At 42.1% G+C, this 16,476-nt stretch overlaps 1 protein-coding gene across 1 annotated transcript in view; it reads left to right on the plus strand.

Moving 5' to 3' along the window:
- The first annotated feature begins 6,241 nt into the window (after positions 1-6,241).
- WDR11 (WD repeat domain 11) overlaps positions 6,242-16,476 on the plus strand; it is a 75,985-nt gene continuing 65,750 nt past the window's right edge. Inside the window, exons 1-2 of the mRNA XM_018566644.1 lie at positions 6,242-6,412; positions 16,203-16,314. Of these exons, the coding sequence (XP_018422146.1) occupies positions 6,327-6,412; positions 16,203-16,314 (198 nt within the window). The 5' untranslated portion in view covers positions 6,242-6,326. The remainder of the gene's footprint in view (positions 6,413-16,202; positions 16,315-16,476) is intronic.

Below are 16,476 nucleotides of genomic sequence, written 5' to 3' on the forward strand. Positions count from 1 at the left end.
ACATATAGCAGACATTCAATATCAATGATATACAAGTTCCTTTCCTCACCGACCGCGGACCCATCATACCCCTCGTATACTAGGAATTGGTAGTCTGACTTGGACCTTAAATGGACCTCGTCCCAAATTGACTGGCTTGGCTCAGAAGTCCTTATTGGCAAGCCATTACCAAGAAGCAAGAATTTAAATACTATGCAGGTGGTCCCAACTCTTCTGGATAACATTTGATGTACATGTGTTTCAGTTTGAGTTCTATTTTTGTACTTCAGTTTTATACATTTTGATATTTTTATTCAATACAAAACTTAAATATAAAGTATGGCTCTGATAGTTAAAAAAAAAAAAAACAGACTCATGATGTACTGTATAGTGCTTACGTGTTCTGCAAGACTGTTTATGACCAGCCATTTATTACAGGTTCCTCATTAGAAGTCTTTTGCAGACCCCCGTTTTGGAGATGTATGACACCTATGTACTCCATCTAACTTTCTCTACTTTGTTACAAATGTGTCTTAAGCTGGGCTGTGTTCTCTCAAAGGTATCACCTACCATGAATGCCTAGCACAGACACTTAAATCTCACCTCTTTCGTTACCGATAAGCAGGTTTTGGAGAAAATGAGTATTGCAAGGTGTTCAGTACCACTCCCCATTCTCCCCACACAATTTGGTATTTGTCAAAGCTCACTATCATCATAACATGCACTTTAAGTTTAGACTTGATGTACAGAAAGGCATATTTTCCTGACAAACAGGATATATTTATCAAATGTTAGATATGTTCAGATCATTTGTACAGCAGAAAAATCTCACAAGAGTCTCCTGTGGGTTAATGTTTTCAGGTTGTAGAACAAAAAAATGATCTGTGGGTTTAACAACAATTTGTTACGCATCTTTGGCATGGGAATTATTACATATCATCTTCACCTACAATGTCATAAACCTTTGTGACAAAAGCTAAGAAGAATTGCTTTCAGAGCGCTTTGGCAGCATTCAAGCGAAAGATATATCAGCTTTTGTGGCCTGCTATGGAGCGGCTGATATAATTTAATGCCGAGTCTTTAATAGGAGTTTGAAAAAAGCTTAGTGTTCTATTGAGAAATTATTATGTACTCCATCTAACTTTCTCTGCTTTGTTTCAAATGTGTCTTAAGCTGGGCTGTGTTCTCTCAAAGGTATCACCTACCATGAATGCCTAGCACAGGCATGAGATTTAAATCTGACCTCTTTTCTTACCAATTAGCAAATTTTGGAGAAAATGAGGGTTGCACGGTGTTCAGTACCACTCCCCCACTCTCCCCATATAATATGGGGTTTATCAAAGTTCACTATCATCACAACATACACTTTAAGTTTAGACTTGATGTAGAGAAAGGCACATTTTCCTGACAGGGTATTATTTATTAAACGTTAGATATGTTCAGATCGTTTGTACAGCAGACAAGTCTCCCTAGATTCTCCTGTGGGTTAATGTTTTTAGGTCATGGTACAAAAAAAATGATCTGTGGGTTTAACAACAATTTGTTATGCATCTTTGGCATGGGAATTATTACGTATCCTCTTCACCTTCAATGTCATAAACATTTGTGACAAAAGCTAAGAAGAATTGCTTTCAGAGCGCTTTGGCATCATCCAAGCGGAAGATATATCAGCTTTTGTGGCCTGCTATGGAGCGGCTGGTATAATTTAATGCTGAGTCTTTAATAAGCGTTGGAAAAAAGCTTAGTGTTCTATAGGGAAATTATTATTTCTTGTTGCTTGAGAAAACGGAAAGTGAGAATAATTAATGCTTTCAGAGATAGATGTTGTGAAGTATCCTCATAACAGCCTGAGCAGGAACACGTTGCCCGGTTCAAGAAATCGCTTAATCCTTGAATGCTACTTTGTCATTTCTAATTGAACCAGTAGGGACCGAATGAGACTTCATAGGACAATAACTCAGCCAAACAGTCCTTAACCCATTAATTTTTAGGAAATAAAGTAAATAGCTGGAGAGCAATGGTGCAGGACATGCTATGATTAATGCATGGTTATGAAAGAGGTGTGAACACAGGAGATTTTTACAAATAAACAAGTCTTTCTAGCAGGAACATTTTTGTGATTTTTTAAAGAAACAGATAATTCACATTTTCGTTTAGGCACCAGTAAGTCCTCTCTAGTGCTCATAGATTATTGTTATTGCAATACTGAGAGACTGCTAGGGGTTAATTTTGTTTTTGGGGAATGTGTACAGAAGACAGATGGAGGCTATTGCAATGAACGGAGCAACAAGGGAGGAAACCAACAAAGTGTAAAGGGAGAAACTGCTCTCTCAGCTGTGGTATAAGCTCTCACAAAATATAGGTACACCTACCAACATAATAATTAATGAAAGATAACTACTTCTCAAAGTTCAGTTTCCAAAAATGTTTCTTAATTACTGTACTGCCACAAGCTGTAACTATATTTTTGAAGCTAAAGCTGAACTCTAGGCAAACAGCTTAGTGCATAAAATGGAGTTGCTTTATATGCTAAAATTTGTAATATTGTTCACTTAGTTTTAAATGGACCATTTAGAGGTTTACGCTGGCAGGATCAGATTGGTGACCCTACTTTTCTCTTCTGCAGATTGACACTACTACTTGGTCACAAGTCTAATCCTGTGATTGGAAAACCAATTAGCAGCATCAGACTAATAGAGTAATCTCTCTCCTCCTGCTGGCATGTTCTTTGCTATTACGTGTGCATGAAGTCTGGCTTCAATGAATTACCCTTCCTTTCTGAGTCTATATTGTACTGTACAGGGAATTACAGGAGGCTGTCAGCATGTTCTATGCCATCACATGTGCATTCAGCAGAGTCTGATTGGCTTAGAGTACTTACCTTGCCTCTCCAAGTCCATATTCTACTCTACAGTGAATTGAAAAGAAGCTGATATTGGCTGCACTTAACAATGAATTTTATAAGACATTTAATAATTTTTTTTAACAAATGCATTAAATTGTGCATGTGCAAGAGGATCAGATTATTGTGAACAAAACAGGCAATCATTACAATATGGGGCAACAAATATGCAATCATTTTAATATTTGGATAACAAACAGGCATATGTTGCAATAAATAGGCAACAAATGGAAAACCATTAAAATATGTGGGCACTGACAATAACAGGGATCTAGCCCCCCTCCCCCTTTCCTTTACTTCAGGCTTTAGCAGCAGGTTGATACTATCCTCTCCCTCTGGTCACACTAGTACTATTAGCCAGATGAAGGATTTATGCCTAGGACATTGGCTAATGGGAGTAGAGAGGCTGATATTATGCCAGACAATCACCAACTGAGCCTAGAAACACCTAGGGCCTGGAGACCTGATAACCAAATCAATTACCTGTTTGTCTGTATACATATAAAATAAAAAAATTTGAGTGCTGCAACCTTCGTATTTTAGTTATACATAGAGGACCACTTAGGCAGGTCCTAGCTTCAAGTTGTCAAAACGCCAACCAATAAATTGCCTCTTCCACTGGACCATTTGTATCTACTTGCCTTGAGTGTGGTTCCCACTATTGGACCTCTCTCGCTCTCTCTCTCTTTCTGAACAGGTATTGTACACGTAGGCACGTTTGGTTTGATTATGAAATGTACCTGAGCTTGAACTTAAATTCTTGTTCCTGATCACAATGGTCTTGTCTATGAAAAAATAAACCTGAGAATCAAACGTCATTGTATGCAACGCCTACTTGGTGTTACAACCATGGGTGATATCTTAGACTTCATTTTCTACTTCAGGCATCAAACTTTGTAAAACATCTTCCAGGCAGACACGTGAAAATTGCTTTTTTTAGCATTTTGTTTGGACTGAATTTTGCGTTTTATCTGCAGTTCGGGAAAAGCTGAGCTAATAGAAGCTCTTGTGTTTTTATATTAACCTTACCATAAATGTAAGTCTCGTAAGTCAGCCAAATATTTTTAACTGAAATTTGGAAACGAAATGTAAACGTAAATTGATGAGAAATGCTTTCAGCGTGTCGGAGGACGCAAGTAAATGAGAATCTTTCCTTCTGTGACTTCTCTCTACTTTCAGGATACGCCTGATGCCTTCTTTTTCTATTACCAGACTGTCACCTCTCTGCGCTCCCAGACACCTCTGTCTCAGGCTTATCCATGAGACACAATGAGTATCATGCTTGTCACAGCGAGGAAAGGCTCAGACATCCGGGTACACCCAGTGTGCAGTTCCCTTATGTTTGTAGGTCAAACTCGACTAATGACAACTGGCGGGATGCCTGCTGGATGCTGAAAGTTCCCAACATCTAAGGAAAGAAACATATTTTTAATTATAAATCAACCACAGAGAATACGCTACAAGCCTTTTCAATTCCCTTTACTACATCTTTAATAGACAACTCGCATTTTTCTGTCACTTTGAAGAATCTTAGCTGGGCATCAGTTTTGGAATGGAATCTGATCACCGTGTGGCAAATTTGCTTTGACACAAATGGCTCGGGATCAAAATGACACGAGTTATAATACCAACGAGCGACGCATTACATTCTAGAAGTGGGTAAAAGCTGTTCATGGGTTTATTTTGAGGTCACAAACTGTAGGTATATGTAACTTGTTGAAGATGTCACCAGCACATAATATTGAAGTGAAGAACATGTCTGCTTATTGACACTTCATGACAAAACAAATAATGTTTCGGGGCCGCACTAGGTCCCCTTCATCGAGCTTGAAATTACGTAGTTTTAAGCTTGATGAAGGGGACCCTGTGTGGCCTCAAAACGCTGTTATTTGTTTTGTTATGAAGCGCCAATAAACAGACGTGTTTTACAAGTTTCAGTATTGGCGGCGCCATCGGCGGTCACTTCGAGCACCCACGCTGACAGGGATACCCGGTAAGGAGTGCAGCAGGATTCTGGAATACATAAACTGTAGGTATACACACCATTACAAAGCAGTTATATCAGTCTTCTGCCATTCATTGATATGGAAATACTGTAACTAGACTTGTTTGGTAAACAGCGAGCATTAAACATTTTTATTATCATATTAGCATTAATGTGATCTTAAACATATATAAAAACAAAAACTGGGCTTTAAAAAACAACTCCGGGAATAAATGTCATTAACCCTTGCAGTGGGGCTACATCTGCACTGCAAGGATTCATTTCTCTTCATCTAGGAACTAGAATAAAAAAGTTATATTCACCAGAACCTCAGAGCCAGGCAGCTGTCACCGCGCTCCCTCCTGCCTTTCTCCTCCTGTTCTGCAACAATGGCATGTCCCTCTGCGTCCTCACATCCTATACACAGTGTATGGAACGTGATGACTTACGGGACCTGAGATGCTGCAAGGACCGCTCTAACAACAAACCGGCTCGGAGGATCGGGTCTGTATAACTTTTCTATTTTAGTCCCTAGATGAAAACATGCAGTTAACTCTTGCAGTGTGGGGGGGAGAGGTGTTCTTTACCTGTTGCCGTGTGCAGGAATATGTTGAATACCTAAAACTCTTACAGCAGTTACTACAAGTTTAGTGGGCGGTAAGTGCAATTGCCATTCTGTGTCAGAGCTAAAATCCCTCCTTCCTCATTAGTTGTACCTCTTTTATTACAATTAGGGATGCACCAATACCGTTTTTTATCCTGATTAGACAGAAAGCCGGCTGGATGCTCCCTCAGCACTGCCGGCCAGAGGGAGATACTCGTATTGGTATCGGTGCATCCCTAATGCGTGCCTACTGAGTATAACCATTGTACAGCCACGCATAGACATTAATGTCTAAGAAAGGTTGTACCAAGTACCTGTAGCTCTCCAGGTAAAGAAATACGCCAAATTGTTATAGCCCCGATGTGCCCCTGTGCATGAGGCCTAAAGCAGGCACCTATGCAGTAGCAGGCTCAGGATTTTTTTCTCAGTTTTTTTTTCTCAGTTTTTTTCCCCCCACATTCTATATAAGAGTCAATATAATTACTATGAGAACCCCTTAATAAATACTGTATAAAGGTCTAAAAGTTGTGAGAAATAAAATGGAAATTTGCCTAATGCAAGATTTAATAAATCAATGCATAATTCGTTAAAAACCTTCACAAATGACTTAACAGACAAACAAGGCAACCATAATAATTATTAGAAAGGGTACATTTGTTTTTATTTTCTTCTCCCCAACAGTTGCCCACTTTTCCCTTATTAAATATGGCCGCCGAACTCTCCTGCCGGATGACGTCACTTCTACTCGGAAGTATTTCTCCGAGCTCCGTTTGAGGAAGTGGTCTGCTGATGATGGCAGCTCCTTGCTATTAAGCTGTCATTTAATATCTCTGGTATCGTTGTGATACGGCCCGGACATGATCCCGTTTACCGTACATATCACGCTGTCCACCCGGACCCTGACAGGGGCGCTGACCCAGACCAACAAGGGGGCGCTGGACTGGTGAGTTCCCGGGCAGGGGTCAGAGGTCACCGTGCTGCAAACTTATTCTGCTGCTTTCGCTGCACTGACAGCTCAGGTATAAAGTGCAACTCCAGCCAGAGGTCTTATCCTAGCTTGGAAGAGGTGGGACCTGGCTCAGGTTTATGTTACTTGAAAGAAACCATTACCAGTCCACTATAGACGTCCAGAATGAGTGTATGTGTGACCAGCAAGGTACACTGACAGGTGACTGTCCCCCTTCTTCAACGCTAAAAAACGCGTACGTCATGTTGAGGGAATTTATCAAAACCTGAAGCAGACAGAATCTGGAGCAGTTGCCCTTAGTACCCAATCAGCTTTACTTTTCTGTTTGTTTAGTTAAGCTTTGAAAATCAGAGAACCTGATTGGTTACAGTGGGCAAGTGCTCCAGATTCTGTCTGCAACAATTATTATTAACCCCCCCTGCACCCCCCACTCATTGTGTAGTCAGTCACAATAACTGGTATTTAGGGCATGTTCCCACCATTTGCACAGGGCAGCATTGTCCAAAGCATATCAATAGCATATTGCCTTCAGTCCTATTAGTTCAGTTCATAGCATTGCACATTGTAGGACATACAGTACTTATTTTTTTCACCGCAGCTTGTACACTTCTATTGCAACATGCTGCATTGATTGACTACAGACTCACATTTAGGGGGTTACTCACTTAGCTGCTGAAGGCAGACGAGTGAATAACCGAGCCGAGGTGAAATGAGCCGAACGCTGATTGCAGCCGTACGTCGGCTGATCCAAAATGCAGAAGGAGTTCGACTCAGCTGATCCAACATCTGGATCTGAGCCGAAGCTCTGGCAGCTCACTCGCTGCCTTTTGCCTCTATTCTCATAGGAGCCGAACGGCAGTAAGTGAATATCCGAGGCAGCGAGCAGAATAGAAAAAAGTTAAATGAATGGAACAAAAAAAAAAAAACAATTTGAAAAATTATTTTAAAAATGTAAAAAAAAGGAAAATTCCATATATTTTAAAGAAAAGAAAAAATAATTTAAAAAACCAACGCACGCAATGAACTCCCGCCGCATAATAAAGCATCTGACAGATGCTGGCAAAATAAAAACAATTGGGGCGGAGCTAGCAGTGACATCATGGCTGGCTCCACTCAGTTGTTGTTGTTTAATGACAGATCAGCGTGCCCAGGTCATTTGGGGACGCTGATCTGTCATTACAACTGGGTGGGGCGAGTCGCGAGATACTGGCTGGCTCCGCCCAGCTTTCGTTAGCATGGAGAAAAGGTCGGCTCTTCGGCCGACCTTTCTCCACGCTGCGCCTGTCACTACGGCTCAGCTGAGCCGAAGCATGTGCATTCAGCTTGGCTGCTGTGCTGGCTATTGTGAATAGACCATACAGCAGCCCTTAGGGTTCAACTTAATTGTATTGAGATTGTAGTCCATCACAAGAGTAAGCATGGAGCGGTGACTACTCTACAACACACACAGGGACCATGGGGAACGAAAGTAGCCACCCTCCAGAAGGAAGGACAGTGTCAGCACCAATTAAGATTTCAGGATCTACAGCCGAGTGATACACAAATAAGATTTAACGTCTGAGTTTAGTGTCACTTTAAGAAGGACTAAAAGAAACTTTGGGATCAGAAAGCTGCCTACTTCTCCTTTATAAACTCTACCAAAGATTGTGGAAAGCTGAAATGTCCAGAGCTTCTCACCCAGTGTCGGAACTATCGCCATAGCGACCCAGTGCACACTGGGATTGTCTTCTCATAAGCAGAGCATTGCTGGAAAACCTCATCTGTGATCTCATGAGATCTCAGGGAAAGGCATTTTCTTCCCTTGAGATAATGTGCATGGTCACATGTCCTAGTCACATGTGTCAGAGTTCCAGGAAGTAAAGTGAGATTTATTAATCTGCCCTTAGTAAACATGGCCACTGTCAGATGACTGGGGAAGAAAATAGAAATAAGTAATGCAAAGAATACAAAGCCGGCAATTATCTAGAAGTATGTGTTTGTAGATTGTCATTACTAAACATTTCTAAAGGTGCCTTTGTTGTAATTTCAAGGATATGGGTAAAGTTTACAGGAGTTCTAAAGTCCCAGCATATACTAGACTGTTGTAATAGGAATACATACCAGAGTTGTTCTATTGCATTTAAACTTACTGGGAAAAAAAAAAATCTCTTTTCTGTAGTGAGTGCTGATTTCTGTCTGCCCAGCACTTTCATCAACGTCCTGGATTCCCAGTGTGCTTTGTGTCTCTTGTCTCTCTGCTGCTTGATGTGATGCAATCTCTCTTTCCCAAGACTGTATACCCCATCATGCATTGCTTCCAGCAAGTAATGATGATGTTACATTGTTCAGGTGTTGAGTTGTAGTTCAGAAGGCAGGCTCTGTGACAGAGGTGACACAAAGAAGTGCACATTGACAGGGCTCAGAGAAATTGTGTCCGTGCATTGAGGAAGTACATCCTATGGGCATCTTCAGCAAGTAGGTTTACAAACTTCTAGATCAATATGGTTATTAGGAGTGGGATAGAACTTATGGAAATTCAATATAGAAATACAGATCTATTTTTAGTTTTTACCACAGACTCACTTTATGCGTTAAACAGGCAGCTACAGCAAGCTAAGAGAGAACGGGACATGCTGGATCCTTTACCATATTAGATGGACACATTGACATTGCATGTACAGCCAGCAGTTTCCATACAGTAAGTGACCCCCGAGAGATTCTCTGGGTGCTGTCATCCAGGTTCTTAGGCTGACTGTGATCTGCATTCTCAAAGCTGTACTGCTTTAAACTAGCTGGCATTTTGTCCCGAATTTTCCAAAGCAAGTACCATTTTCTATGAAGAATAGGGAACAATCACTAAGTTATATGGTAAAGGTTTGTGGACACTTTACCATCACACTTATATGAGTTTGCTGGACATTCCATTTGAAAACCATGGGCATTAATATGGCGGTGGCCCGTACTTTGTGGCTATTACAATCCGTACTCTTCTTGGAAGGCTTTCCACAATGTTTAGGAGTGATTCTGAGGGAATTTGTGCCCATTCTGCCAAAAGAACAGTGAAAAGTGAGGTCAGGTAATATTGGTTGAGGAGACCTGGCTTGCAGTCAACATTTCAGTTCATCCCAAACCTTTTTAATAGGGTTGAGGTGAAGCTTCTGTACAATCCACACCAAACTCATCAAACATGTCTTTTATGAAGCTGACTTCATATACAGGGTCACGGTCATGCTGGAATGCAAAAGAACCTTTCCAAGGTTGGAAATGCACAATTGTCTAACCTTTATTTGTATAGTGTAACATTATAGTACAATACAGTACGATACAACGGTTTATAAATAACAGCTCTTGATTTGCTTTCTTCGGAGGCTCTGGATACAAAAGACTTTAGACTTGGCGTTCCTATTATTGGGCAATGAAGAAGTTCATAGTAAATATAAAGCCCTCTCCACCTCATATGAATGCCATTCAAACACAAATTAACCTGAACGATTTTGCTGTTTGTTTATAACATGTCATGCATGGGTTGGCTTAGAAGTAATAAGTGTAGAGTCTTTAATGTGTATAGACAGATTACAGCACAAATCCAATAAATGTACTTCCAGAACATGGCCATACCCAGCCTTAGACCTATCTCCATCAAAATGTAATTTCTCTTTCTGCCTCTAGCGTTCTTTCCATTGCTTGCACTGTTTTATTGTTTTATTCCTTTCCAGCCTGCCTCTTCATACTGTATCCTACCACGGGTGTTCACTCAGAAACCAGGGCAACAGAAGAGTATGTTTCCCTATTTTCTGTTCATGTTCATCCAGACAAGCGCAGATGGAAAATGCTATTCCCAGGATCCAGGCAAATTAAATTTTTTGCATAGCTTGTTTAAAAATACATCAATGGTTGCCACAAGGCCAGTGTTGTGTGATGTGTCACTTTGTAGTAGAGTTCTTTGTTAAATAATGCAAGTAGATATCTTACCTGGCTTACAGATGGTGATTTATAAAGCAAGTTATCTGTAGAATAAATAGTAATGATGTAGGGGCAGATGGTTAGAACCATAGCACACTATGGAGGTTCGAGCATTCAACACACCCAGAAGTATGTTGAATGTAGCAGAGTCTTCAGCGGCCCTAGCTTTTGAAGACGGCAAACATCTGAGTTTAGAGGTAAGTATTATACCTCTTCTTTTGCAGATAGGTCATTTTTTTTATTTTATTTTATTTGTAGGGACAGTAATGCATTAAGTGTGTATCTAGTAACGGGTAAGAGAGACTGTATATACAATGTCCCTCTCTATCACCTTTTAATTGTGCAGATAAATTCCACCACTGTGCCCTACAGGGTGACAGGAGATAATGGCTCGCTGACTGATTAACAGTGCAGTCAGGTCAGGCGCACGTTGTACATATTCTTTTGACTGGAGGTGGTGGATCCATGAAGGTGAGGATGGTTCCCTTGAATGAGGTCGATACTATGTAAATTGGAGGGGTTTGTTGGAGTTGAAGGCAGGGGCGTTGGGTAAGGAGGAGGTTGTATGGCTGTTGGGGGTTTCTGGAACAGGAACATATGGCAAGGGTGGGGGTGGGGGTTACAGGTGGTGATTGGGGGGGTTATGTTGGCTACAAGAGAATTCATTGGCGGTGAGGTTGATGAGTGCGTGTAAACCTTTTTTGAGGTTCATGGCTTTCTCTGTTATGAAGACAATGCTGTTTGCTTTACTATGCCTTCTATTGATGTTAGGGATGCACCTATACCGAGTATTTGGATGAGTACTCGTACTTGCCCAAATGCTGTGATACCTTCCCCGATACCAGAAATTCCGGTCAGAGGGAGATTTCCTCTGACCGGCAGTGCCAGGAGGGAACATTGTGCCAGCTTCCCAGCCAATCAGGAAGCCAGGCAGCCAGTAACCGGCCTGCTGGCTCCATGCTGTTTGGCTGGGAAGTCCAATCAGCATGGAGATGGCCAAACAGCATGGAACAGCTTCCTGGGCAATCAAGAAGCCAAGCGGCGGTTAATGACACGCCGCCCGGCTTCCTGATTGCCCAGGAAGCTGGCTCCATGCTAGATTGCTAGCAAAAATATGTATAGGCTAGTACCGAAAGATTAAATATCTGTACTCATCGATACTAAAAAACTGGCATCGGTGCATCCCTACTTAATGTAATTTCAAATGTCTTTTACAGGTGATGCCTAAAATTTGAAATGTAGCTCAGTGCATGCTTCTTGGAAAATCTTTGAGCAAATCACACAAGCTAGAATGCCCCTATAATACCCCATATTGCGGGGAAGGGGCATTGGACTGGGGCTGACGTCACTTGCCCAGTCATGTGACAGTTTCAAGGGCATAGCAATAGTCTGGAAGACCTGAGCTTTGTCACAGGGAAGGAGGTGACATGCTGCTCTTTTTCCTCAAGTGCTCTACATAGTGGGCAGTTGTGTAAGAGAAAGGAATGGAGCATGGGCGCTGGTACATATAAGGAGGGTCAGGGGCGGCCCTTTACCTCTGCATGGGCAAGTTGACAGTGTATCTTAAACCCTTACCTACTTTGGTTTTGTTTGTTTTTTGCTTGAGGTGTTTTCTATTGGAAACAATAGAAATGCATCAAAATGCATCTCAACGTGTGTTAGGATGTGCATCGAGGTGTGTCATGGCGTACATTGATGCACCTTGATGTATGTAAGCACATCATGATTCACATCGTGTGTCAATGCCTGTTATGATGCATGTTGACATCCAGTACAAAGCGCTTTGCATTATGCGATACATTTACATATGTTTTTATCTGTTTCCATTCATTTCAATGGAAAACACATTGGTTGGGGTGCGAAGGAATGTTGGTACCCCCTATGAGGTGTTTCTATATTGACATGTTTTTCTTTTAAATGTCTGTTGTGGTTGTTTTCCTAATGTTTGTTCTTATACGGCTGCCTATTTTGTTGTGTATTTTGCTGTCTCTATGAGGTTTTTGTGTGTTGGGGAATACATCAAAGTGAAAATGTAAAGAGGAATGTTACCCATATATTTAAAGTAACAACAAAACACACCTTTTGGAAATGTTTAGTAATGACAATCTACAAACACATACTTCCAGATAATTGCCGGTGTTCTATCGAAAGCTCCGACTTGCCGAGCTCAACTAGTGACGTCACATCTGGTGACTGCCAGTAGGAGATCTACACTAGACGGAGCTAGTGCGCATGCCCATGGAATCGTTGCCGAATTCTCTAACTATTGGCACTGTGCCTGTGCGGCTATTGGCTCATTGGATTCTATAACCTAGTACAAAGTTATATTTGTCCTACGTTATAGAAGCTGATAGCTGCACAGGAGCAGTGCCGAGTATGGTTATAGAATTCGACGGCGTGGCGCAGTGGCAATAGTTCGTTTTTGACAAGGATTCCAGCTCCATCTGGTCTAGATCTTCTACTGGCAGTCACCGGACGTGACGTCACCAGTCGGAGAACTCGATAAGTGAGACCTTTCGATAGAACACCGGCTTTTTTTTCTTTGCATGCCTTAGTTTTCTTTTCTTCCCCAGTCTTCTGACAGTGGCCATTTTTACTAAGGGCCGGGTACTAGATCTCACTTTACTTCCTGGAACTCTTACACATGTGACTAGGACATGTGACCCTGCACATCATCTCAGGGGAGGAACATGCCTTTCCCTGAGATTTCGTAAGATTACAGATGAGTTTCCAGCAATGCTCTGCTGATTTAACCTTCCCAGGATGCAACACTTGGGCACAATGATCTAATTTGTGCCACATGCCACGATTATCTCATTCGGACCAGGAAGGGGATAAACTCTATTTGTAAGTAAATTAAATACATGTTTGTTTACCTATTGAATGTAATCTGATTTTAAATCGGCATGCAGAGCTACATGCTGATGTGATTTTTGGTTAAAGGGGGTAAAGGTCCATTTTAACAGCTGTTGTGGTAAGGTGCGTATTGCAGCAACGCACCACAGAAGACTTAAAGGAGAACTATGAGGTGAGTGCTTTTCACTCATCCTCATAATCTGAGCCGACCTGTGACAATGCAACTGTCACAGGTCGGCTCAGTAGATCGGGAAGTGAGCGAACACATACCAGCGTTCGCTCACCTCTCGATCCTGTCACTGCAGAGAGCTGTGACAGGGGGGGACTGGATTCTCCCCGCTCCGATCCTCCAGCGCTGACTGGCGGAACGGACTTTGGAGGGGGCGGGTACAGCTGGCTCTGTCTCTAGATAGGCAGAGCCAGTTGTCACTCACGCAGCTGGGCGGATCCAGACAGAATTGTCGGGATCCATTTCAGCTGCGGCGTCTCAGTATACTGAGCTTAGGGTGACAGGAGGACGCTAGTTTGTGTCCTCCCGTTACCCTTTGGAGAACTATGGGGAAAAGCCCTAACCCCATAGTTCTCCTTTAATGTATTTGCATTAACGCATTACAATGGAATGATTAAGTGTGAGGCTGGATTCACACTTCTGCGTTGCAGTAACGAAAGTAACATCCATTTGTAATGGCACCCCAACGCAAGGAAAGGAGGCACCTGCATTGTAGCACACTATAGGTCAGTGGTCCCCAACCCCCGGGCCCGCGGACCGGTCCGTGAATCAAATGGTACCGGGCCGCCCAAGGAACATTAAATTATTTCCATTTTATTTACTGTGGTGTATTTCTCTCAGGTTTGTCCGACTTTCCAGGACGAGAGGTTAACCGGGAGCTGAGAGACATCACCTAAAGCTGCACCAATACCGCGCATGCGCAATCATCCTCATAATCTGAGCCGACCTGTGACAATGCAACTGTCACAGGTCGGCTCAGTAGATCGGGAAGTGAGCGAACACATACCAGCGTTCGCTCACCTCTCGATCCTGTCACTGCAGAGAGCTGTGACAGGGGGGGACTGGATTCTCCCCGCTCCGATCCTCCAGCGCTGACTGGCGGAACGGACTTTGGAGGGGGCGGGTACAGCTGGCTCTGTCTCTAGATAGGCAGAGCCAGTTGTCACTCACGCAGCTGGGCGGATCCAGACAGAATTGTCGGGATCCATTTCAGCTGCGGCGTCTCAGTATACTGAGCTTAGGGTGACAGGAGGACGCTAGTTTGTGTCCTCCCGTTACCCTTTGGAGAACTATGGGGAAAAGCCCTAACCCCATAGTTCTCCTTTAATGTATTTGCATTAACGCATTACAATGGAATGATTAAGTGTGAGGCTGGATTCACACTTCTGCGTTGCAGTAACGAAAGTAACATCCATTTGTAATGGCACCCCAACGCAAGGAAAGGAGGCACCTGCATTGTAGCACACTATAGGTCAGTGGTCCCCAACCCCCGGGCCCGCGGACCGGTCCGTGAATCAAATGGTACCGGGCCGCCCAAGGAACATTAAATTATTTCCATTTTATTTACTGTGGTGTATTTCTCTCAGGTTTGTCCGACTTTCCAGGACGAGAGGTTAACCGGGAGCTGAGAGACATCACCTAAAGCTGCACCAATACCGCGCATGCGCAAAATATCGTGATATCGGGGCGGTTTTAGGTGACGTCTGGAGCTGAGCGGCTGCAAGCGGCAGTGGCGTTGTAGCTTTGGTAAAGAGAAGGTGTGTATCGCTCTTCTCTCTGTTCACCGGTACTTTCTCATGTTTAACAGTGCTTGGTGTACGTGTATATTGTGTTTGCTCAAATTTAACCCACAAATTAGCAAAAATCAGTACGAAACAGACGTTGTTAGAAAGTTTCCTTGGGAAAAAGAAAAGGCCCAGTGAAGAGACAGAAGAAGGGCCTTCAACATCAAAGAAACATGTAACTTTTTAACAGAGAATACCATGAGTCCTACTTGAAATATGGATTTATCGGGACAGGTGATTCCAATCTAAAATATAAACAATCAACGTCCCCCCCTCAGCGGGCCGCGGTAAAATGATCAAACGTTGACTGGTCGGCGGCGATAAAAAGGTTGGGGAGCACTGCTATAGGTGGACAGCAATGCATAGTAGTGCATTGTGTTACAATAAAAAGGGTTATGTGCAACGCCAGGCATGTTTGGGTGCTTTGGCAGCCCATTCATCATGATAATTTAATTCATTTGTATATATTACCTTTTAATAGAAGTTTATGAAAGAAGGCTGAGCATGCATGTGTTCCTCAAGTCATTTGATTGCAGTGTTGTTATTCCTGCCCCATTTTCCAGTATGTAATTGCCTGGGAGATGTGAAGCACTTGAATCCCTTGAGGGTAAAGTGATGTGTAAGAATATTCTTAGCACCACAAATGCTTTTCACTGGTTGGCTGAAAGATTGCCAGCCGAGGGTTTCATTTTTCACATATCTAGAATTTATTTAGCTGAGTAAAATAATAATACTAATAAGAGTAAATCATTTCCAGGTATTTTATATCTCTTGTATAAGGAAATATCTCCACACCATTTTTATAGTTTTTATTAGTGATGTTTTATCAATAGAAATTTACATAATTATAGACCTGTTATTACGTTGACAGTGTTCCTGCTTTCTGTTTTGATCATTGTGTAGATTAAAGGAGACCATAAATAAAATAGAAATAAATGCGGGTTTTTTAACTGCCTCCATTTTCATTAAAAAGGTTTAAAAAGTAGATTCCTGGAGCCTACATGGCAGCATACTAATGATAATGATATTGTGCCATGAAAGGTACCAGGAAGGGAAAATGATGAGTTTATATGCAGATAGCACTTGTAGAGGTGTATTTCCTGCAGTAGGCATATATGTCCCGCTCAGTAGTGCTTACAACAAACAGACTCTTCATCAACTGCTTTCTTTCTAGGGGCTGCCAAGGTTTAATTGCTTATGGATGTCACTCACTGATCCTTGTGGTAGACCCCAGCACCGCACAGACTCTTCAGGTTTTAGAGAAACACAAAGCCAACATTGTCAAGGTAAGTGGGATGGGTCACTCCAATGCTAATAAAAATGTATATATTGAATAAACATATTTTTTATGAAACATGAATATATATATTGAAAAGTTGGTACAGTGGTACCTCGGTTCACGAACTTAATTTGTTCCATGATTCTGGTCGCGAACCGCATCAAGCTGT

The sequence above is a fragment of the Nanorana parkeri genome, unplaced genomic scaffold (assembly GCF_000935625.1).
Source record: "Nanorana parkeri isolate BGI_ZX_2015 unplaced genomic scaffold, ASM93562v1 scaffold965, whole genome shotgun sequence".
Classification (NCBI taxonomy): Eukaryota; Metazoa; Chordata; class Amphibia; order Anura; family Dicroglossidae; genus Nanorana; species Nanorana parkeri.